This window comes from Musca domestica, unplaced genomic scaffold (assembly GCF_030504385.1).
Source record: "Musca domestica strain aabys unplaced genomic scaffold, Musca_domestica.polishedcontigs.V.1.1 62, whole genome shotgun sequence".
Classification (NCBI taxonomy): Eukaryota; Metazoa; Arthropoda; class Insecta; order Diptera; family Muscidae; genus Musca; species Musca domestica.
In genome coordinates, this window is record NW_026712369.1 from 3466956 (window position 1) to 3491235 (window position 24280).

General features: G+C 35.9%; 3 protein-coding genes across 3 annotated transcripts; all 3 read right to left on the bottom strand.

Annotated features, from left to right (window-relative positions):
- Positions 1-3610: 3610 nt before the first annotated feature.
- On the bottom strand, positions 3611-13775 carry LOC101891402 (uncharacterized). The gene is made up of 7 exons (XM_005183157.4): positions 13478-13775; positions 12642-13409; positions 10479-12309; positions 8202-10219; positions 7934-8132; positions 5040-5236; positions 3611-4983 (listed from the first exon to the last, which is right to left on the bottom strand). The coding sequence occupies exons 2-7, from the start codon at positions 13405-13407 to the stop codon at positions 4439-4441; spliced, it is 5556 nt and encodes a 1851-aa protein (XP_005183214.1). The 5' UTR covers positions 13408-13409; positions 13478-13775; the 3' UTR covers positions 3611-4438.
- Positions 13776-14321: 546 nt separating this feature from the next.
- Positions 14322-16092, bottom strand: LOC101891228 (RNA-splicing ligase RtcB homolog). Its single transcript, XM_005183156.4, has one exon. It carries the CDS (start codon positions 15954-15956, stop codon positions 14436-14438), a length of 1521 nt encoding a protein of 506 aa, XP_005183213.1. The 5' UTR covers positions 15957-16092; the 3' UTR covers positions 14322-14435.
- Positions 16093-16849: 757 nt separating this feature from the next.
- Positions 16850-18594, bottom strand: LOC101891055 (RNA-splicing ligase RtcB homolog). The gene has a single exon (XM_005183155.4). It carries the CDS (start codon positions 18496-18498, stop codon positions 16978-16980), a length of 1521 nt encoding a protein of 506 aa, XP_005183212.1. The 5' UTR covers positions 18499-18594; the 3' UTR covers positions 16850-16977.
- Positions 18595-24280: the final 5686 nt, after the last annotated feature.

The following is a 24280-nucleotide window of genomic DNA, read 5'->3' on the forward strand; positions in this document are numbered from 1 at the left end:
AATTGTCTATTAATAAAAATTCTTTTAGACTTTAGAATTGATTATTGCAATATTCAAAAAACACGAATCAATGAATTATATACTTACGCCCTACTTATTTATTTTAGTTCCAAATCTCAAGCCTACGAGTATTTGACGTATTCAACTGCCTCCACAAAGGGTTAAAGTGAAAAACTCCCGATACAATCCCAGTCATCAATTCCGCCAACGCTAAACTCCACTCAAAACATGGAAAATAGTATCAGTCGGTTTTGCCGACAGATATATACCCCAGCCTTGAGCAATTATTTTTAAACTATTAACCCTTTATGGGGGAGTTTCCGAAGCAGTTGGCCAATATTGATAAATTCGTATCTGACCTAAGACTAATAAAAATATTAAAATGTGCAAGATTTGGACTATATCGACTACTTCCTATACTTTTTATGAGATGTGTGCAAATTTTTGGAAAATGTGGAAACATGTGGGAGGTAGCAGATATAGCGGACCAAAGTATTCCATTTTCATAATTCATTCAATATAGATATTGAAATATTTGTATGTGCAAAATTTGAAGGAAATCGAACATTTATATCCAATTTTATGCGAAATCATAAATTTCGATAAATTACATATTCATATCAGATTTCTGGTTAAGAGAAATATTTAGATTATTATCAAGTTGCATAGAATTCCTGATTTGGATCGCAAGTTATCACAGATATAAGTATTGAAAATTGTGACCCTTTGTGGGTTAAGGTACCAGAAGGGGTTTGTTCACAACAGATCTTGCGTTAACACAATATTTTAATGTGTGAAATTTGAAGAGGGTTGCATGCTTATTCCGCTTTCTTTGAGCGTTTTGTTTTTCAAAATCTTGAACCCTATGTGGGGGAGGTACCAGAAGAAATGGTGCGATCTCTACCATATTTGTAACATATCTTGTGTTGATAGAAACATTGAGATATGCCAAGTCTGAATGGAATCGGATGTTAATTTCGCGTTCTATGAGTTCAAAATGTTGACCCTTTGTGGGGGAGGTACAAAAAGGAGTGGACCGATAAATCTCAATTTTACACCAGATCTTGGGTTAATTAAAATATTATGATGTTTGAAATTTGAAGATAGCTGAATGCTTATTTCGGATTTTATGATCGTTTTGGTTATTCAAAATTTTGACCCTTTGTGGGGGAGTCACCAGAAGAAATGGTCCGATCTCTACCATTTTTATAACAGATCTTGTGTTGATAGAAATATTGAGAAGTGCCAAGTCTGAATGGAAACGGATGTAACTTTCGCGTCTTACGAGCTTCATTGATATTCAAAATTTTGACTCAAAAAGGAGTGGACGGATATAATTCATCTTCACAACATACCTTGGGTTAATAAAAATACTCTGAGGTGTAATTAGAAGGCAAACGAACTCTTACATCACATTTTATAAGAGTTAGAATTATTCAAAATTTTGACCCTTTGTGGGGGAAGCACTTGATGGAGTGAACAGAATTTTCGCACCTGATCTAGTACTGATGGAAATATTAGGATTTGCACAGTTAAAGCAAAATCGGATTATCCTTTCTCTTTCTGTGCAGTAAATTTCCACGTTTTGTGGGGGAGATACAAGAGGCAGTGGACCGATATATTCCATCTTAACACCACATTTTGGGTTAATAAAAAATTGGGAAATATTGGGATATTTGAGACAATTGGACTATTGCATCACATTTATAAAATTTATAAATCTCAAAATTTTAACCCTTTGTGGGGGAGGTACTTGATGGAGTGGACCGAGTGGTTCCTTTTTGCACCTGACCTAGAACTGATGCAGATATTAGAATTTGCAAAGTTGGAGCAAAATCTGATTATCCTTTCTCTCTCTCTCTCTCTCTGTGCAATAAAATATTTTCTTTTAAAATTTCGAACTTTTGTGGGGGAGATATCAGTAGAAATGGTCCGATATTGCCCATCTCCGAACTCGATCTAAGTTTGATAATACTCCCTTCGAGAGTTATCGTGCTCACCAACCGGACGGACGGACATAGCTAAATCGACTTCAAATATCCTGAAACGGATTTGGCCCAAAGAGACCTAGGCTCTAAAACCATTATTTCGATGAGGCACGATTTGGCCGTATAAAATTATATATACCTTCTGTAGCCATATTGTATAATTAATTCGTCAAAAATCCAAATTAATTCGTCAGAGGTTGAGAGGCCATTTAAGATTATTGTTTAAAAATCCACGAAGGAAGTCTTAAAAACAATGACAACTATACAGGGTGAGATAAAATAAATGTCATTGAATGAAAGCAAAAAATGTCGGAAAGCAAAAAATGTCGGAATAAGTTTACATTTGTTCGAATTGGTCACATTTGGAAGAATTATGGCCTTCAAACGGCCAATGAAACCATCACACGCTGCCCGAATGTTGCTCTGCGGTATTTTGGCCCAGACACAAGAGTCCAACGGATTGGTATCCGGAGACTTTGGTGGCCATTGTGCGCTGGAAATGAAGCGATTCTTGGGTGGGGCGTGCTGAGTCCTGTTGGAATGTCCAAGGTCTGCGCCAAAATTTTTGCGTGCCCAATGCTTTTATACAACCTCCAGAATATTCTCGCGATAATATTCGGCAATTTTTCTGATGCCACGGTCGATTAATACGAGCGGAGAGCGACCATCGGCCGTTATGGCGGCCCACACCATCACCATGGCCGGCGCTTGAGTTCTGGTGGCCAACCAAAGGTGCATTTTCAGCGGACCTCTTTAGCAAGTAAACACGATCATTTTGTTCGTTTACAAACTGGTGGACAATGAGTGTTTTCTCATCGGAGAGAAAGAAAACCAAATTCGGCAGTTCACCACTCGGCCAAGCGAAGCAACTCTTTAGCTCTTTTGAGTCTGTTTTCTTTCTGTTGCGGTGTAAGTTTTTGCACTTTTTTGAATTTAATGGCCTTACCCCGAGCTCATTTTTGAATATTTGCCGAATGGAATATTGCGATATGTTCACCTCACGAGCCATTTTTCGACCACTGCGACACAGTTTTCGATCAAGTCGCTCCTTTACTTTTCGAACCATTTCTGCTGATGTTGCTGTTTTCTTCGCTACGCTACCGGTAACGAGCGGTGGTACGAGACACAAATTTATTCAGATTTAAATGCTGGAGTGCTCTAATGATAGCCACTTGTTGTATTCCAGCCAAACATAAAGAAATCACACTATCACGCCTGAATTCCATTACGAATAACTTTCTGGAAAATTCACACCAAAATTCTTTTGTACGCTTGTAAACAATATAATGAACTGTCACTGGAATAATTTTAACAGCTGTCGGACGAGTGGCTTAGAAATGACAGCAGTATGAAATTGGTTGCAGTTTTTTCATCTCAGCCTGTATTTTTTAAAAAACTACAATTATGGAAATGAAAGATCATGAAAAATATTCTTTAAAAATTTCACTTCATTTGGAGTAAAAGGACATTAAAATGAATTCGTCAAAAGTCCGCGATGTAAAATATTATTTAAAGATCCACGAAAGTCTTGAAAGCAATGGCAAATATATTTCATAAATATATAATATATTTGAAAGTCCCTTAAAATCCACACTGATACAATCCTCCAAAAAATCCATTAATTTAAATATTTTTAATTTATTTTTCGTAAATTTAAAATATTACAAGAGTTTTATTTCCTTTATAATTTTGTTGTGTTCGTTTAATACTAAAAAAAAGAGAACAAATATTTAAAAATTAAAAACATTAAAGTGTCTCAGACACATATGTATGTATGTATGTAGTAAGTTGTTGGGATTTTGTTTAAAGATTTAAATGTTTTCTTTTTTGTTTTTTTTTCTAAAAATACATATATATTTGATGGGCGTGTGGGTGTAATAATATTTAGAAATATGCGTTTATGTTTTAATATAAAGTTAAAGCGAAACTTGAATTTTTAATATATTACAAAAGTTGAATTCTTAATTTCAAGTTATTGTTGTTGGGTTCTTCATGAAAGCTAAAATATATAAAATGGGTTTCCTAGATTAAAAAACAATATATGCACGTACGTAATCAATTTTGTTTCTTCGCCTTTGCAGTGATTCTAGTGATTCAAAATTAAAACAACTCAAATTCAATACTAATAAATAGCAACTACAAACTATATAGTAATGTAAAATAACAAAGGTTTTTTTTTAAATTAGAAAAAATTTTATAATAATAAAAGAAAAGAAAAAAAAAAAACAAATGTGTTTAACAACTCTTAAAGAAAATGGGGGCTGAAATTGAACGGGGAAGCGTTAATATTTTGTTTTTAAAAAACTAATATAGACTTCAAATAAAACAAAAAAAAAACCTGAATTCATTATAACTTGAAAATAACAAAATTCCTCTCGCTCTATAGAATTTAAAAACTATAAACTAAAATAATTTAATTAAAAATCGAAAACAGCATTACAGTGTGTTTTTTAAAAACGTTGTTGCCAGGCCAAACCAGCAGCTAATTTTAAAACACTATTTGACAAAGTATCCAAGTTGAGGGTATCCCCACTAAGCTCAATTAATTGTGATCGCTCGCGACTAAAGAAACGTTGTTTTGCGCCGCATTGTGGCACCAGTGCCACCAAACGTGGATTATTGCAACATATCCAAATTTCATCATTCCTATCGTTTGTTACAACAATATGTTCTCCGGTATTGATGGCATTTTTCACCTGCCTAAATGTGTTTGGTAATGGTTGTTGTTGCAGAATACGATACGTCGGCTGGCTATGCGATATTGTACAGGCCAGGGTTAATAGTTCAGGTGGCGTTTTTACATTGCCATTTGGATTAAGATCACGAAATTGATAAAAGATAATCATATTATTCTCTTCAATATCCTGACTCGGAAAATGGACAGATCCTAAATGTTTACCCAATGGGATTTCGAGATCATAATTCATTAGAACATCCCCGCTGCGATGATCCCAAATGGTTATTTGACTATCGCCCAAGCCGAGAAGTTTATCATCTGGAAAATAATAGGAAATTTTTTATTTTTTTTAACATTTAAATGATCCCACCCACCTTTCATACACTCCAAATAACGTATTGTGTGACGCATACTTTTAAATTCTCTAATACTAGCCAGGGTATCCAACTGCGGTGTTATGGAGTATTTACACAGGCCGGAACGTGTTTTACCCAAAAGATTTTCCTGAGGCCATGTTATGATGAAATAGCGTGAGTCCACCAAAGTTGTATAGTTGACACTTTTGACATCACTGTAAAAAAAAGAAATTTAGAAAAAAACAATAAGGAAAAGTCGGGTGAAGCCGACTATATGATACCCTACACCACTAGGCATATTTAGTACAGCTCTCGTAAAAAAATAAAGAATTAATTTGAAGTAGATCATACCCCCTATCAACAATTGGCTTTAGAGCAGTTATAGTTTGGTTCCAGAAGGAACTAATGAAGGGTGAGGTGAAAAAACAGCAACCAACTTCAGACTGCTGTCATTTCTTAGCCACTCGTCCGACAGCTGTTAAAATTATTCCAGTGACAGCACATTATATTGTTTATAAGCGTACAAAATAATTTTGGTGAGAATTTTACAGAAAAAAAGCTATTCGTGATGGAATTCAATCGTGATAGTGTGATTTCTTTATATTTAGCTGGAAAACCACAGGTGACTATCGTTAGAGCACTCCAACATTTCGGCAAAATGTGAATACATCTTTTGTGTCTCGTATCATCACTCGTTACCGTGATACTGGTAGCGTAGCTCGACGCCAAGAAAATTGACGGAAGAAAACAGCAACATCAGCAGAAATGGTTCGAAAAGTAAAGAAGCGACTTCATCGAAACCCGCGTCGCAGTGGCCGAAAAATGGATGGTAAGCTGAACATATCGAAATATTCCATTCGGCAAATATTGGAAAATGAGCTCGGGGTAAAACCATTGAAATTCCAAAAAGTGCAAGAACTTACACCATAACAGAAAGAAGATAGACTCAAAAGAGCCAACAAGTTACTTCGCTTGGTCGAAAATGGTAAATTGTCGAATTTGGTTTTCTCTCTCTCCGATGAGAAAACATTCGTTGTCCAGCAGTTTTTAGACAAACAAAATGATCGTCTTTACTTGCCAAAGAGGTCAGCTGAAAATGTGCACCTTCGGTTGGCCACCAGAATTCAGGCGCCGGCCATGGTGTTGGTGTGGGCCGCCATAACAGCCGATGGTCGCTCTCCGCTCGTATTTATCGACCGTGGCATCAGAATAAATGCAGAATATTATCACGAAAATATTCTGGATGTTGTATTAAAGCCTTGGGCACGCAAACTTTTTGGCCGCAGACCTTGGATATTTCAGCAGGACTCAGCACCATTCCACTCAGCACACGCCACTCAAGAATAGTTAAAAAATGAGGTTCCTCGCTTCGTTTCCAGCGCACAATGGCCACCAAAATCTCCGGATACCAATCCGTTGTACTATTATGTCTGGAATACTTTGGAAAGCAAGGTTGGCACTTAAAAATACCAAAGTGTCGATCAACTCAAGCAAGCGCTTCACCGGGAATGGGCCAAAATACCCAAAGCAACATTCGGGCAGCGTGTGGGTCATTGGTCGTTTGAAAGCCATAATGCTATTTCCGACATTTTTTGCCTTCATTCAATAAAATTTAAAAAAAAATGTAAAAATTATGGCGTTTGACTTGTTTGCTGTTATTTTATCTCGCCCTGTATGAGGAAGCTATACCCAAATCTGAATCGATCTCGATAAAATTTCACAGAGGTATTTCAGGGCTATGTCTGATATCTGGTACCAAATATCATTGTTGTCGAATGCATATTACGAATGTAAGGGACTTAAAACCCCAAATCAGATGAAACATATATATGGGAGCTATAACTATATCTGAACCGATTTTCTACAAATTTTATGTACTTGCTTTTAGACTGAATTCGGTCGGATGTACCAAAATTCAGGTAATTTGGACTTATATTGACCATTTGGTGCACAATTTACCCGAAATCGGTTGAAAATATATATGGGAGCTATATCCAAATCTGAACCGATCTTGATAAAATTTCACAGAGGTATTTTCGAGCAGTATCTGATGTTCGGTACCAAATATCATTCTTGTGGAATGCATAGTACGCATGTGAAGGACTTAAACCCCCAAATCGGATGAAACATATATATATAGCTATAGCTTAATCTGAACCGATTTTCTCCAACTTTGATGTACTTGCTTCTAGAGTGAATTCGGTCGGATATGTAAGAATTCAGGTCATTTGGACTGATAATTGCATTTGGTGCACAATTAACCCGAAATCGGTTGAAAATATATATGGGAGATATATCGAAATCTGAGCCGACCTTGATAAAATTTGACAGAGGTATTTTCGAGCAGTATATGTCCGTTACCAAATATCATTCTTGTGGAGTGCATATTACGCATGTGAGGGACTTAAACGCCCAAATCGGATGAAACATATATATGGGAGCTGTAGCAATATCTGAACCGATTTTCATTAAATTTGATGTACTTGCTTCTAGATTGAATTCGGTGGGATGTACCAAAATTCAGGTCATTAGGACTGATATTGGCTATATGGTGCACAATTAACCCGAAATCGGTTGATGATATACATGGAAGGTAAATCTAAATCTTATTCGATTATCACCAATTTCAATAGGGTTCGTCCTTGGGCCAAACAAATATTGTTTGGAAAATTTCATCTCAATCGGATAATAAATGCGACCTGCATTTTTTTCACAAGAATACATGTAGGGACGGACAAACGGACTGACATGCCTAAATCGAATCAGAAAGTGATTCTAGGAAGATCCTCAAAAGTAACTATGGGTCTATCTCGGTTCCTTCTCCATGTTACAAACAAATACACAAAGACATAATACCCCTACTTCCAGGTGGTGTAGGGTATAAAAATGAAATCCTTAATGTCCACTCTTACCTTTGTATGTTATCCAATTGTATGGAATTGCTCTTGGCAATCATTTCCTCATCATGATAGTAGTAGATATTAATGTAAATGGATAATAGATTACATTCACGATGATTTTTGGGTAGGGGGCGGGCCCGCATCTCCACATAAATGGGTGTGGAATTGTGTAGACAAATACGATTGCCAAAGGGTACAACAATTTCAAAATCTAATGAAGAAAAAAAAGAAGGTTTTATTAAATTACTACCAAATATTCCCCATTGTTTGCCAGACCTACCATGTGTCAATCGCTTTAATTCTCCCAACAGCAGCCAGTCACTTTCGCCATTTGAAGTGGGGGAAAATTTGAAATTTTTATAAATTTCTTCAATTTTGGGCGAATTTGACGACATATACGGCGAATTATGGTTGTAAACTGGTGTGGTTAGGGCATTTGCCAGTTTTGGACATTTCCAAAAACTTATTAAACGTTCCTGTACAACAATGAGTACCTCAACTTCATAGTAAATATATAAAACTGCACCGTATTCGTGTTTGATTGGATTACGCATTTGATGGGTAGCTGTTGGAAAGCCATAGAGATAGGTAACACCTCCAGCACCAGTGGTTAGAGGCTCACATTGTGTCCAGTTGTCCTTAGTTTCAACTGGTGTGGTCGATGCCAAGGTAATGGGTGAAGAGGATGGAATGATAATCGCCGTTTGACCAAGTCTTTCATCATACGAATTTGTTGTTGAGGATACAACAACGTTTTCGTTTTCTTGAAAGTTCGAAGAAGAGGGATGGGTGACTGGTGTGGGATGGGCCATCACATTTAAAACTTCACGATCTTCATGGGAAGTTGTGGCCGGGGATAGTGGCTTAACTGCTGAGGGTGGTGGTGTTATAGAAGTTGACGCCGTTTTATATTCCTTTGGTTGTAGATTTTGGGGTTTGGCGATTAATTTAAGACCTAATTTAGATCTCAAGTTTTTACCTCCCGTACCATTTCCACCTCCACGTGCCCGGCCCAGAAAAGACATACGCCGCTTGGAACGTTGCAATAATGCTGTGGCCTTTGCCATAAGACGGGTTCGAGCCGAATTTTGGTTACACAATATTTCCAAATCACTTGTTTCCGTTTGGGCATTGCAAAAACTTTTGGTAACATTTTCACGTTTCTCTTTTTTGTTGGCTTCCTTGGTTTTATTTCCAGAGTGATTGGCAAGAGATTTTTTCAATGACACTTCCTCATCCTTGATTTTCTTGGTGGCGACATGCTTATCTTTTTTCGATGTAGATTTAATGAAGATGATTTTTCTAGCCCTCAGCTCACGTTTTGGTGTGCTACGTAGGCTAAATGTCTTAGATCTACGCATCTTAAGCATACTTCTGTTGTTGTTGTTATTCTTGTTTTTCTTTGTGATATTATTGACGACTTTTAAATTTTCATTTGAATTGTTGTTGACCACCAATTGTGTTTTGATTTCCACCTTTGAAATGCCTTTTTTGAGCGGTGAAGTACTGGGAGTTGTTTCATTTGTTGCATCTTTTTTGTCTGAAGAGTTTGTCCCCTTGTCCTTGGTACTCTCCAATGTTTGTACTATAAAAATACTGGGTTTGGTTTTACGCGACTCCACCAAGGCCGCTTGCAATTTATGTTTCATAAACAGTGAAATGGTGGGTGTTAATGCTCCATCGTGGCCATCATCAATACTGTTATTACTGCAGCTACAGAGGTCAATTGAAGCTTCTGGTTTAAACAGATCTTTGGTTTTGAAACATTCATTGACCATCGATGGACTAGGATTCTCAATTTTAATGGAATTGCTATGCTTCTCCTCGGCAATATTGGGATCACTTGTTGCCTGATTGGAACGCTGAGATCTTAATGCTTTATTGTACTTGTTAAGCCATTTAGGAGATGAAAGTTCTTTAGATCTCCCACCAATATTCAATTCATCTGAAGTTGTTATATTTTCAGTCTTAATATCCTTTGTGTTTATGGAATATTTCTCATTTTTCTTCAAGTCATGAGTATCCGCAAGAGCAAGTATCTTTTTCTTGGCTTGGCGCATTAATGATTCTCGTGGTGGCAAAGAATTGTCCTCAATTGATTTACTTTCCAATTCCGATACTTTTTCTAGGGTATTTGTTGTGTTTGCTATATGACACAGAATTTTTATTTGTGGCTCATTTTGAGTGGTGTTGACTATTGGCGGCATTGATGACTGGGATTTTATGGGGAGTTTTTTACTTAAACCCTTTGTGGAGGCAGTTGAATGCGTCAAAGACTCAGAGGCTTGAGAATTGGAACTGAAATAGAAAGGTGAAGGGTTAGGATTTTATTAATGGATTTTAAGAAAATATTTGGTCTGTTCCAGAATTGCAAGAATGTAAAACTTTTTACTACGATAACCGATTTTTCTTTTATGGAATCGGAAAAATTGCAAAGCTTGCAGATTCTTGCATGCATGTTCTAAAACAATTTTAAAGTGCGAAAAAAAAAAAAGAATTTTTTCAAGCTACCAAATCAAGGATTGTGGGGTTTTTAAAAAAGGTATTTGCAACTTACCATTTCGACTTAAGTGATTCAGCTTCATTACGCTCTGCCTTCTTTTGCTCTTTGACTTGTTGACGTTTATGTTTCAACGACTTTTGTGGGGTTTCTTCTTTGGCATTCTTTTCTTTGCGTTCCTGCTGCTGTTGGCGCAGTACACGCATAGATCGTCTTGCCATATTACATTGGGCCAATTCAGCCACGGCATTGGCCATGGCTGTGGCTGTTGACATTCCCGTTAAACCCAAATAATTACAAAATTCATGCTGTTCATGATATACTCCTTCATCGAGATCATTTTCCTGATCCTGATTATTGGTAGTGGCGGCATGATTCTCCTCCTCATGCAGCTCCAGCTTGGCCTCAATTTTCACTTTGTTTTCAATTTCTTTTTTTGAATTTATTTGAGATTCCAATGATAGTTTAAGAGGCTTAGCAATCGAATTGAATTTATTGTTCAATACATTAAAATCCTCTGTGGGCTGAAGAGGAGGATTGGGAGAATATTTTGATGGCAATGTAGGTGTCTTAAATAATTGCTGACCATTTTTTGGCTCAATTTCTAGGAGTTTTACATCAGCCTCAAATTTATTTTCTTCCTTTATGACATCGTCGGGAAGTTTTGCTATTGGCTTATCGATTTCTCTGTTAAGCCGGTTTAACCGAAAAAACGAATCAATCTTTTCACTTGATGCCAATGAACTTAATTTTTTCATTTCTTTGGGGTTTTGTATGGCCTTCGTTCTCTGGACATTGTTGTGGGGGTTCGGTGGACCTTTCATCAATTGCATATGTGTAGGTACATCTTGGCTATTCGCTTCTTCAGAACTACTGGGGCACAATAGTTTTTCATGTATGTGCACTTGGGGGCCACAACCTCCGCCACCGCCTCCTCCACCACCAATTCCTCCTTTGGGAAAACGTTTATGCGCAGTTGTGGCAATTTTTTTGGAGTTTTGAAAACAATCATTATCCGATGAAGATGTTGCTGGAGGAGAGGTAGAATTCTGATTTCTTTTATTATTGGAATCTTTGACAAAACGTTGAGACTTTTTTATTTCCCCCATCTCTGGATTTGTAACCACATTTGGTTTACAACGCCTTTGTTGAAGTTGTTGTTGGGCCACAGCCGATGTGGATGGTCTCTCATCAGCGTGTTTAAGATTTTTATTAGATTCACTAGTACTACTGCTAGCGCTGGATGCACTTGTGGCTGTTGTTTCATCTTGTTGCTTTAGTGAGGAATGCCCAGCATCCGCACCGCCGGCACCAAGTCTTTTATTCTTCTGGGCCATATTCATATTATCGATTATCATTTGACGAAATATACCAAAGTCATATTGTTTGTTCGGAGCTTGTCGTTTATTTTTCTGTTTGGTCAGCTCAAGCTTTCGTTGTTCCTCTAAACGTTTGAATTCCTCATCGAAGAGAGCAACATCTTCCACATCGCTGTAGTCGTCTTCACAGCACCAACCTTGGATTTTCTCAGCCAATGTCATTTGTGGATTACAGGCGGTTATCATGGCCAGCTGGCGCTCAAATGAGTCGGCCGGTAAGGTATTTTTCAGCAAAGGTGGCCTTGGAGGATATTTACCACCACCGCCACCTCCACGGTTTTGTTGGGGGTTAGATGGTGAGCTAACGGGAAATTCACTTGTCGATTCGGTTGAACATTTGTTGGCCGAGGCATTTGCAGCAACGCATTTGTAATTTTGCCGTTGATTGAAATTCAATTGGAATTTTGTATTGATTTGTTGACGCTTCTGTTTTTGAGATATTGTTGTGGAATCGGAATTGATTTCAACAATTTGATCCGGTGGTGTTTTCAAATGGGAGGGTGATACAGCTGAAATAAAAATTGAGTTTTAGTCAGATTTGCAAATAAAAAATTTAAATTAGAGGGAGTAAAAGAAAAATAGGGAGGAGAAATGGGTTAATTAAAGATGGGGAAAATGGAGTAAAAAAGGAAACGTTAAAAGGAGTACATGCACTCAAGTGTAAAGAGATTAAGTTGAATGTTTTTCTATAGCTTCGAAAATCGCAGAAGCGTGATTGTTATTTGAGAAAATATTGATGCACTTGACTGTTGTCCAAGGTGGTGTAAATGGGCTGGTCTGAACTTTTTTTTCGAAGAAAAGAATGAAATATTTTAATCTTAAAAACCATAATACCACTCACCTTCACCAGATAATCCATCATCCTGCCGCCTCTTACGTTTACTCGGCGTATGTGGATTATAATCTATGGCATTACAATTGTCACCCTTTTTAGGTGTTTCTTCCAAATTTGATTTGAACATTATTTGACCATCAACTTCCTCGACATCTTCATCATCAACTTCAATGGCTTCAACAACACCTTCAGAGTCCTCACGATACTGATGATCAACCTCTGCGGACAAATGACGTTTCAAGTTTTCACGACTAGATACATAAACATCTACTTCATCTTTTGGTTCATTTTCAATGGGATTTTCTAAAGGAACTACTTCTTCTTCGTCGTCGAAACCTTTAAAATCTTCCATGTCATCTGAACTTATGCTGGTGGCTGCCACAACATCACGCTCAGCCTCATTGTGCAATGTTGTGGGATGTGGTGCTTCAACATCATCATTGCAGGAAATTGTGGGTATGTGTTGATGCTGTTGCACCTCCGGGCTAGTGTTGTGACCACCATCTTCACTTGTTTGCATGCAATCCTGTGTGACATTTTGTATGGGACTGTGACTAGTGGTTGCCTCTGGCATTGTTATTGAAGCATTATTGGACGGCAGCTGATGGTGATGATGGCTTTGCTGCAACTCTTGTGTCTGCTGCTGTGGATGCTGATGGTAATGTGATCCAACTGTTGGTGGCGTAGTGGGGGTTATGTAGTCACTGCAATTTTCTTCTATTGGAACTGTGTTGGTGGCGTAGACAAACTCATTTGCCAGCATACGAGGCATTTCTGAAAGAAAATGCCAATATCAAATTGTTTAAATACAATTCGTTACTTCACGACTCTTATCAATTTACCTAAAAATCAGTATCTCTGCCGTCTTCCAGATTGTTGTACTTGGGAATCTCCTTCTATGTTCGTTGGTGGTGGCGCCTTTTTCTTTACAATCCAATAGAATTTCTTAATGCTTTTCTTATTGTACAGTTTTATCTTTTTCGATTTCCAACAACAATTTCAATATTTTCTAATTAATTTTTTGTCTGAAAAACTCCTAATTTTTGTAATTTTTATATGGTTTTTTTAGATTTAGCCACAGAAAAACAGAAAATGTCTTAATATTTTTCTCTTGTTGTTAGTTTAGTTGTTGTAAAATATTACTTGACAACAGGGTGATTCGTATAAAATGAAAATTGCTTGAGTAGTTAATTGAAGTGGAACAGATAAAAAGCGTCGGCGAAAAAGCGACGCTAGAGCATTTTTCTGTAAAAATATCATTGGAGAGAAGGCCATCTGACAAATAATATTTACTATGGTTCAAAAGGCCACAACAAATCACCAAACCTGGATTTAAAAGACAAATTTTTAGACCGAAAGATTTATGTATAATTCGTATTTTTTAAAAATGTTTTATTGCAACCCAACAGTATTATAAGGTCCCAAACGTCCTACAACATAATTTGCTATGCCATAAAAATTATAACCTTGGTCTTTTAAAAAATATTTTGCATATCCCAATATTATTTATCATACACAAGTGGAAGATAGTAAGATGTTCTTATTAGAACCTCAAGTGTACATGAACATCATGATTCAACATTCCAACAATGATTAAGGACAGTAAATCAGAAATCGAATAATCTTAATTAACAATTGAAGCTAGTTTTAGTTTATTTTCAATTCTTTGAATTTTTTTATTTATTTGTGAAATTCCTTAATTTTTTACAATTACAATACAACTTTGTAATTTTCCTCTTGAGTATACAAATATTTGAGAAATAAATTCCTTATTTTTTTGGTCCTCTGGTTCCCCTCCTCTCAACCCTTGATAACAGCAATGGGCCTTAGTTTAATGCATTTTTTACTAATACCAGCAGCATGACATGTATCGACAACATCCGTTACATCTTTGTACGACTCTGGAGCTTCTTCCATAACCAACTTGGGTGAAGCTACACGTATGGCAATACCCAAATCCTCTAGTTTTTCCAAAACATCTTTATAGTCAAGATTTCGCCTTGATTTGGCTCGAGACAAAGCACGACCGGCCCCATGGCATGTAGAACCGAATGTCTCTTGCATACCCTTTTCGGTACCAGTCAAAACATATGAGCACGTACCCATGGTACCACCTACCAAAACTGGCTGACCGGTCAGTTGAAAATCTACAGGAATAAGAGGATGATGGGGAGGGAAGGCGCGAGTAGAACCTTTGCGATGCACCAACAACTTCTTCTCTTTGCCATCAACAATGTGATTTTCAATTTTGGCAATATTGTGCGACACATCATAGATAACGTGCATGTCCAAGTCGTCGGGTGTGGTTTGGAATTGTTTGGCAAATGCTTGGCGCGTCAAAAATGTCATAGAACTTCGGTTGACCCAGGCAAAATTGGCAGCAGCTGCCATGGCTTTGAGATAATCTTGACCCTCGGGAGAGTTGATACGAGCACAGGCCAGCTGGCGATCGTTGGTTTCAATGTTATCTCGTTTCATGGCCTTTTCCATTTGTACCAATGCATCAGTGGCCACTTGATGGCCAAAGCCTCTGGAGCCGGAGTGAATCATAACACATACCTGACCCTTTTCCTCGATGCCCATTTTGGAGGCACTCCACTTGTCATAGATTTCATCGACAATTTGTATTTCAGCATAATGATTACCAGCCCCCAAAGTTCCCAGCTGTGGCAAACCTCGTTTCTTGGCTCTCATGCTTACTTTGGAGGGATCTGCATTCAACATGCGACCATATTCTTCACAATGTTCCTTATCCTCAGCCCAGACATAGCCTTCACGTAAACTCCAGTCCATACCCATCTCCAAAGCTTCTTCCAAATCATGGGCATTCATGGGAATAATACCTTTAGAGCCCACACCCACGGGAATATGATCAAACAGACTTTGGGCCAATTGTTCCTTGACGGGTTGGACATCTTTTTCAAAAAGGTTGGTTCTCAGCAAACGTACACCACAATTGATGTCAAAACCCACACCGCCAGGGCTAACAATTGAATTGGGATCATCCATATCAAAGGCAGCCATATTACCGATGGCAAAACCATAGCCAGAGTGGATGTCAGGCAAACCAATTGAACGCCCCACAATGCCGGGCAGGGCAGCAACATTTGCAATTTGTTTAACACCTGGCAGGAAACCACCCACGGCCCCTGGCCGACAGGCATTCTTCAATTCTTCCAACATCAGCCTTTCCAACTTTGCATTGACATAGAAACATCCTTCCACATTCATGTTGGGTTGGAAGCCCTTCTTGATACGCCAACAGCAGTCGCTGATCTTCTCCAGATATTTCAGCTCTTCTACGTAAGGTCGAACTACCATTTTGTGTGAATTTGTTGCGACTGTTGTAAATCGATTATTAATAGATTTAACAGATATTTTTTGTAAAATCCACAATATTTTTCTAGAATTTCATCCAAATAGTTCGGATGCCGGCGTTCAAGTACAAATACATATATAGAACATGCAAACTATTTGACATTTGCCAATAGGTGGGATTACAGGGTGTTTCATTTCATTGAGCAGAATATCCATTGACAGAGAAACAGTGTTGCCAGTGGAGAGAAAACAGTATCTAGTAAAGGGCATTTGACTACAAATATTCTTTTAAATGAAATAGTGTAATGAGGGGTTTGGACATAAAATTTCTTAGATAATTCGGTTGCCGGCGTTCAATTACAAATACATATATACAACATGCATACTATTTGGCATTTGTCAATAGGTAGGATTACAGGGTGTTTCATTTCATTGAGAGGAATAAGCATTGTCTGAGAGACAGTGTTGCCAGTGGGGAGAAAACAGCATCTGGTAATGGGTATTGCGACGACAAATATTCTTTTAAAGGAAATAGGGTAATGAGGGACTTGGGCATAACATTTCTTATTTCTTTCATTCCAAAGAACATTAAATCATGGATTATTAAGACCATTTCTGTATACACCATTGAAATTTCTAAGCTAAATTTTATTTCATTCGACAAACGAGTCCATAGTGGAAGTGGCAACATTGGGAGTTTGTCAAGTTTGTCAAATTAATATATATAAAATGTTTCCAGCTGCAGATATTTAAAAAAAGTGTTTTATATAGGTGCCTCATAAGTACTATTTATAACCGTGGGTATTAACATCTAACTGGTTAACAATAAATTATTGTCAATTTCACAACAGCAACAAATGCCTTGAAGAATGAATCATAAATAGTTCTATTATCAGTCTAAAACAAATTTTTATTTACTTATTATTTGTAGATTTTGTACAATTGCATTACATATTAGTAATTTACTTAATTAGTATACATACATATATTCCGATAAATACAATACCCTTCCGTCCACTTCCCCTCAACCTTTGATCACAGCAATGGGTCTAAGTTTAATACATTTCTTACTAATACCGGCAGCATGGCATGTATCAACAACATCGTTAACATCTTTGTATGCTTCGGGAGCCTCCTCCATAACAAGCTTGGGAGAAGCCACACGAATAGCAATACCCAAATTTTCTAGTTTCTCCAAAACCTCTTTATAGTCCAAATTGAGTCTTGATTTGGCTCGGGACAAAGCTCTACCGGCACCGTGACAGGTGGAACCGAATGTCTCTTGCATACCCTTTTCGGTACCAGTCAAGACATAAGAACATGTTCCCATAGTGCCGCCCACTAAAACAGGCTGTCCAGTTGATTGATAATCTGCAGGGATGAGGGGGTGATTGGGTGGGAAGGCGCGAGTGGAGCCTTTGCGATGTACCAACAACTTCTTTTCTTTGCCATCAACAATGTGATTTTCAATTTTGGCAATGTTGTGCGATACATCGTAGATAACATGCATATCCAAATCTTCGGGGGTCGTTTCAAATTGTTTGGCAAATGCTTGGCGGGTAAGGTATGTCATGGAACTACGATTTACCCAGGCAAAATTGGCAGCAGCTGCCATGGCCTTGAGATAATCTTGGCCCTCGGGAGAATTGATACGAGCGCAGGCCAGCTGGCGATCGTTAGTTTCAATGTTATCCCGTTTCATGGCCTTTTCCATTTCGACCAATGCATCAGTGGCCACTTGATGGCCAAAACCTCTGGAGCCGGAGTGGATCATGATGCATACCTGACCCTTTTCCTTAATACCCATTTTAGAAGCGGCAAACTTATCATAAATTTCATCCACAATTTGAATTTCCGCATAGTGATTGCCAGCCCCCAATGTTCCCAGCTGTGGCAAACCTCGTTTTTTGGCTCTCAAACTGACTTTAGAGGGATCTGCACCCGACATGCAACCCTGTTCTTCACAATGTTCTTTATCTTCAGTCCAGGCATAGCCTTTACGCAAACTCCAATCCATACCCGTTTTTAAAGCATCTTCCAAATCAGCAGCATTCATGGGTAAAATACCCTTGGACCCAACTCCCACGGGAATGTGATCAAACAGACTTTGGGCCAGTTGTTCCTTTACGGGTTGTACATCTTTTTCAAAAAGATTGGTTCTCAGCAAACGTACACCACAATTAATGTCGAAACCCACACCGCCAGGACTAACCACTGAATTGGGATCATCCATATCAAAGGCTGCCAGATTTCCAATAGCAAAACCATAGCCAGAGTGGATATCAGGCAAACCAATTGAACGTCCAACAATACCAGGCAGGGCAGCAACATTTGCAATTTGTTTAACACCAGGCAGGAAACCACCCACAGCTCCAGGCTGACAGGCGTTCTCCAATTCCTCGAACATCAACTTTTCCAACCTTTCGTTTACATAGAAACATCCTTCGACGTTCATGTTGGGTTGGAAACCTTTCTTGATTCGCCAACAGCAATCGCCGATCTTTTCAAGATATTTTAACTCTTCATCGTAGGTTCGAACAACCATTTTGTACGACTTTTCTTATACTGAAGTTGTAAATCGCCTTTCGATGAATTTATTTTGTAATATTTCACCATGTCTTCTGAAATTTCATTCCAATATCAGGATTTGCCCGTCTAATTGTGAAGTACTAACACACTTACATATATAAGATGCATTTAATTTCACAATTAAACATTTTGATGTTTACAGGGTGTTTCACATAAATTTGTTTTGTTAGCAAAGTAACGGTGTTGCCAGATAATTTCTATAGGGAGGTCAAACGGTAAATTGTACAAGGAAAGGAAAGCAGCTGCTAAATACAATTTCCGGTTTTTTGGAATCAAAATACCCATTGTGCAGGAATGAAGACATATAAAGTTGATGCAAATAAGGATGATGTAACACTTCATTAGTCCTACTTCCATCATATATCCTTATAAAGTCTTAGAATCATGTAGTGCCGATTGATTACATTTAAAAAATGCAATAGCCCTGTTGGGGACTACAATTGGATAATAGTTCCTTGTTGATACCCATGGTACAATAAAAGGGTAGAACGCTTCTTAAAACTATAGAAATACAGTTCTGATGCTATACCCGCTTCCTATCGGAAATATTCGATTGTCAATGAAATTCAAAAAACTATAAAAACTATAATTCTTAGTCCTAAAGCAAGGTAATTTTCCGTATTCGTTGTTATTATATTCAATACAAGTAAGTTAAACATAATTTTTGAAAATGTGTGTTTTCAAGCGCTGATCGATCTTGTATTACTTTCCACCAAAAAATGTCCATATGATTGTCGCTTCAAATTGTTGTACTTTCTGTTACCTTATGTTAATATACCACGTTACTTACCTTTAATTTTTGTTTCCAAAATAAAACAAGAAATTCAAATATATCTTAGCCTTCTTATTACAAATGTTTATTTTCTTTTTTCACTTTTATTTTTTTGGTATATATATTTGTTGTAGATATTTTCATTATATCATTAAATGGGGGTACACATTCATTTAATATATTTTTCACATTTATTTATCATTTTTATTTATTTATTAATTTAATATCAGACGATTGAACTTATAATGTGTTTACATATCTGAATCCTAGTGAGTTTCCACTTTAAAAACATACCTAAACATCATGAAGAATACAGGTAGTCGCATCGACACAGCTGCTGGGACAATTGAATGTCAAACCAAATTTGCAATTAGAAATTTTGAATGAAAAATTATTCAAATTCGTAAAAATTGTTGAAAAAATTATATCATAACAATCTCCGTTTGACGTCGTATAAAAAAACATATAAAAATCTACTTATTTTTGAAATAAAAACATTTTAAAAATGTTGACATATCAATGTCGCCAAGAGTTGATACATCTACCTTTATTCTTCTATCATGCTCCGAATGGTGTTGTGTAAGAAAACTCATAAAAATCTCCTTATTTAAAAAAAAAACATTTAAAAATTTTTGACATATCAATGTTCCTAAGCATTGATACATCTACCTGTGTTCTTCTACCATGGTCATATCTCAAAACCAGTCGATTTCTTTGAATGTACACGCAATAGGATTGATTGGAGAAATCCACTGGAAGTCGTATGTGTAAACATGCTTTAAATGAATTATTGTATAAACACCCAGTAACAGGGTGTTGATATTTGCGAATAAGTCCTGTACGTCGATTGCATTTCATGTGTCTTATATCAAACACTGAAAGTTTTATTGAAATAATATTTCATATTCTATTCCAAAAAAAAAAACAAAAAAAATTATTCTCTCCATCCACAATGTCTGACATAAGAGTTACCATGTTCTTTCTCATGTAACAGGGTGTTTACTATTTGTTTGATTTTACATCATACGTTACTCACGCATTGCATTTGATGTATGCATCTCAAATTGTTTAACAGGGTGTCTCATACAATTTGAAATAATAACTAAAAGTGGCAGCGTTAAAGGACATTATGATTTTATTTTAATGATAGTCTTTTGGAGTTTTTTTTTATCTGTTCAATGGTTATTATTACAGAGTTTTATGTTGAGAGGAGGGAAAGGGGACTTTTTTATTAGAAAATTGTTTCTTTTTGTTATTAATTAATGGAGAAAAGGCAAAGTGATAGCAGGTTTGTTTTGGGTATTTTGTTTTTTTCTGGAGGAGAAGAATAAAGCTTATATTTTGGGTTTGTTCTTTTTTTGGGAATATTATTATATGTGGCGTTTTGTTTTATGTTTGTAGATTTGGTGGAATGCAAAAGCGTTTTTTGAATACATTGTATTTAATTTAACAATTATATTGTATTTTTTCTGCTAGAATTTCTTTGGTAAGTGAGAAAACTTTACGTATGTATTAATTAAGCTAGTTATATTGTTCAAGCAAATTATAACATTGAAAAACAAAAAAAAAAAAAAAATAATTAGGCACAGTAAAAAATAGCTCATAATAAACTCCAATAAGGGCTTATTTCTAAAGGTGAGAATATAAAAAACTCTTTTGTCGACTGGATTAAGACATCGGCTGGTTTCTTCGTAGAGGAATAAGGGAGTTTTAGGTTGACTTAGTTCGATTTTGCTTCTTTGTTCTTTTCCGAAGTAGCCAGCTGATGATTTAAGTCAGTCTGGAAAGCGTTTTATGTATTCTCACCTTTAAGGCCACTTTTTTGTATGGAATTACCATGAAGTAACAATGCGTTAAAAGAAAGTAGCATCAAAGAGTGTCAGTGAAATTGTTTTTAATGTGATTTTTTTTATATGTATAAGTTGAATTTTTATTATATAAAAATGTTTTTTTTTTATTTTTTATATAAATTTCAATTATTATAATATTCAATTCGTTTAAATTTTTTGTATACCTTTTATGTTAAATATCCATGTATATTATTTTTTTTTTTTTATCAATATAAGGTTAAATAGACAAAATACAATTTTTATATATTTATATATTTTTTAATAATAAATCACGTTTAGGTTTGGGCCAGTGCAGCCCTTAGATTTTTTACTTGATATCGGGATATTTTCGCGAAAATCCCAAAACTAATTTCTCGCGTCGCTGCTTTACACATAACGAACTATCATGTAACTACGTTCTTCTCTTAGAAGTTTCCGATCGAATCTTGGAATGTTGTTCGAAATCAAATTCATCCAATATTTATAAAAAGATTTGGAAAGAGTTCATATATGAGAAATTGTCAACCTCTATAACATAGTTTGAATTTCTATATAATTTGATTGACATCCGCTACCATATTGAACACGTCCAATTCCCTTTCGTTGAGGAGTTTTCCATATAAAGAATTCGTGAAAATCTCTCTGGACGGTTGAATATCGCTAATTTTTTCATTGAAATCTGTCCTCACATATTGGGATAATGGGATTTGGGAGAGTGACACACATAAACGACGTTTTTAGCGTTACAATCAAGTCTGTAATTTACACAGCTCTATGAGATTTTCTAAAAATGAAAACATATAAGAAGCTTCGCATTGCTTATTAACATAAAATTATATGGGACAACGACGGCAGAAATAATGTGTGGCACTGAAAATGGTGAAGATCTCTCAGGACTGTTCGAATTCGGCAAATTTTTCAGTAAAATTTGACCTCTAATATTTCAAGTGACTATCAGAGCATCGCTGACATATCATCGGGATTTATAAACGTGACACACATTAAGAGCGTTTTTAGTGTCAGAAGCTACCGTTACCGTTGACCTGCATAGACAATTTTCTGACATAGACTGTAGTTCCCATTACGAACTCTAAAAACTAAATTTGAGACAACTCCGGTGAATAATGTCGTTAAAATCGTCAAAATACCGAATAGGGATGGTGCCCTTGCATGGGGCTATACGATATCGTGGACCGAAACGGAAACTGTGTTCAAATAAAAAAATTGTACAACTGGTACAAAATGGTACCATATTGCAAGTTCTGGAATACAGAAATTAATACCAATAAAACAATATATTTCCCTTAAACACTTGTTGTCCACATTCAGACTAGAGTACCCTTTTCCATGTGAACGCATTATTCTCTTTCATTTGAATATCGTATTTTTCTACGGAAAAATTACAGAAAATGTATTTTAGGTTTATAATATGTTTTGGAAATATATTTAAAAGGTATGTATAAGTGGTACAATACAGTACAATTTTCCAAGTTAATATAGTACCCTATTGCAAGTTCAGGAACACAGCTATTGTTTTATTTCCGTTAAATTCCAAAATCAGACTAGAGTACCCTTATTCATTTGAACGCATTATTCTCTTTCATTTGAATGCCTAATTTTTCTACGGGAAAATTACTAGAACTGTTTTGACGTTTATAATATGTAATGGGAATATATTTAAATATTGGAAGTTAATATACTGCCATATCGCAATACAACTACTGTTTTATTTCCCTTAAACATTTGTTGGCCAAAATCGGACTAGAGAACCCTTTTTTATGTGAACGCATTATTTTCTTTAATTTGAGTACCGTATTTTTCTGAGGAAAATATACTGAAACTCTTTTTTGCGTTTATAATCCGTATTGGGAATATATTTAAAGGTATGAACAAGTGGTACAATACAGTAGAATATTGCAAGTTAATATAGTGCCCTATTGCAAGGAATACAACTATTGTTTTATTTCCGTTAAATATCTGTTGACCAAAATCAGACTAGAGTACCCTTTTTCATTTAAACGCAATATCCTTCTTCTTGAATACAGTATTATCTACTGAAAAATTACTGAAACTGTTTTTTAGTTAAAGGCATTGTTTAATACGAATAATTAACTAAACTAAGGTATTATATTAAAAACAAAATAATAACATTCGTTAGGCCTGGCTACCTTTTCCATCCAGCCCATGTGTTTTTCTCACTGTGTTCTCAAAATGTGTATAAGAAATAAAACCCATTTTTTTTTTGTATTTAAATAATGTTTTTTTTATTGATTTTTTTGAAGCATTTTATAGTTTTATTAAAAAAAGAACTTACATGACACACGACCATACAATATTAATAAATGAAAATTAAAGGGAAAATTATATTCTGTTGTTGTTATTATTTATAGAACTTACACATTTAAGTTGTTGTTGAATACAAAAAAAATAATGTTATTTTTGTTTAATAAAAGAAAAAATACATATGTGAAAATAAGAATAATAATAAAAATGATATATAAATAAATGATCTCTCCTTAAAAAGCAGCCAGGCCAAAGGTTTATATTCAATACAATTTTGTTTCATTTGTTTTTTTTTGGGGGGAAATAATACTTAAAATTCTCATTTTTTATGTAATTATATTAATAAAAAACTGGGAATAACTGAAGTTGAAAAGACGAGAGAAATGAAAAACAACAAACACAAGAATCTGATTAATCGTTTACACAGCTTAACGACGATGGTGGTTTTTTTTTGTTTGTTTATGTTTTTTCTTTGCCTATTACGTTTTTGTTTATCTAAATAAAGCATTGATGTATTCTCTGAATTACCCTGTTGTTGTGGGGACAGTTGTTGAACAATACGTTTTGCATTAACACAGGGTAACTCTATACAAAAATGGTGTTGTGTCAGTGTGTGTGTGTGTGTTGAGGAGTGTTGTGTTTAATGTTCGCTGAATTGCAATCAATTCTTGTTCTCAATAAAATTTTTAATTTTTTGTTAATTTTGCAAAAGAATACTAAGTAATTTTTTTCCGTAAATATGAAATTAAGTGCAAAACTAGTTATTACAAATATTTTGGGGCGAACATTATATGTATTTGTGTTGGAATTTAAATATCAACGCTTTATGTTTTGATATCAAAAGCGTACAATTG

Coding starts and splice junctions, on each gene's coding strand:
- LOC101891402 (XM_005183157.4), bottom strand. CDS start 13,407: ATGCCTCGTATGCTGGCAAATGAGTTTGTCTACGCCACCAACACAGTT. Junction 12,310..12,641: donor TGATGGATTATCTGGTGAAG/GTGAGTGGTATT, acceptor TTTTTATTTCAG/CTGTATCACCCTCCCATTTG. Junction 8,133..8,201: donor ATTAAAGCGATTGACACATG/GTAGGTCTGGCA, acceptor TTTCTTCATTAG/ATTTTGAAATTGTTGTACCC.
- LOC101891055 (XM_005183155.4), bottom strand. CDS start 18,498: ATGGTTGTTCGAACCTACGATGAAGAGTTAAAATATCTTGAAAAGATC.
- LOC101891228 (XM_005183156.4), bottom strand. CDS start 15,956: ATGGTAGTTCGACCTTACGTAGAAGAGCTGAAATATCTGGAGAAGATC.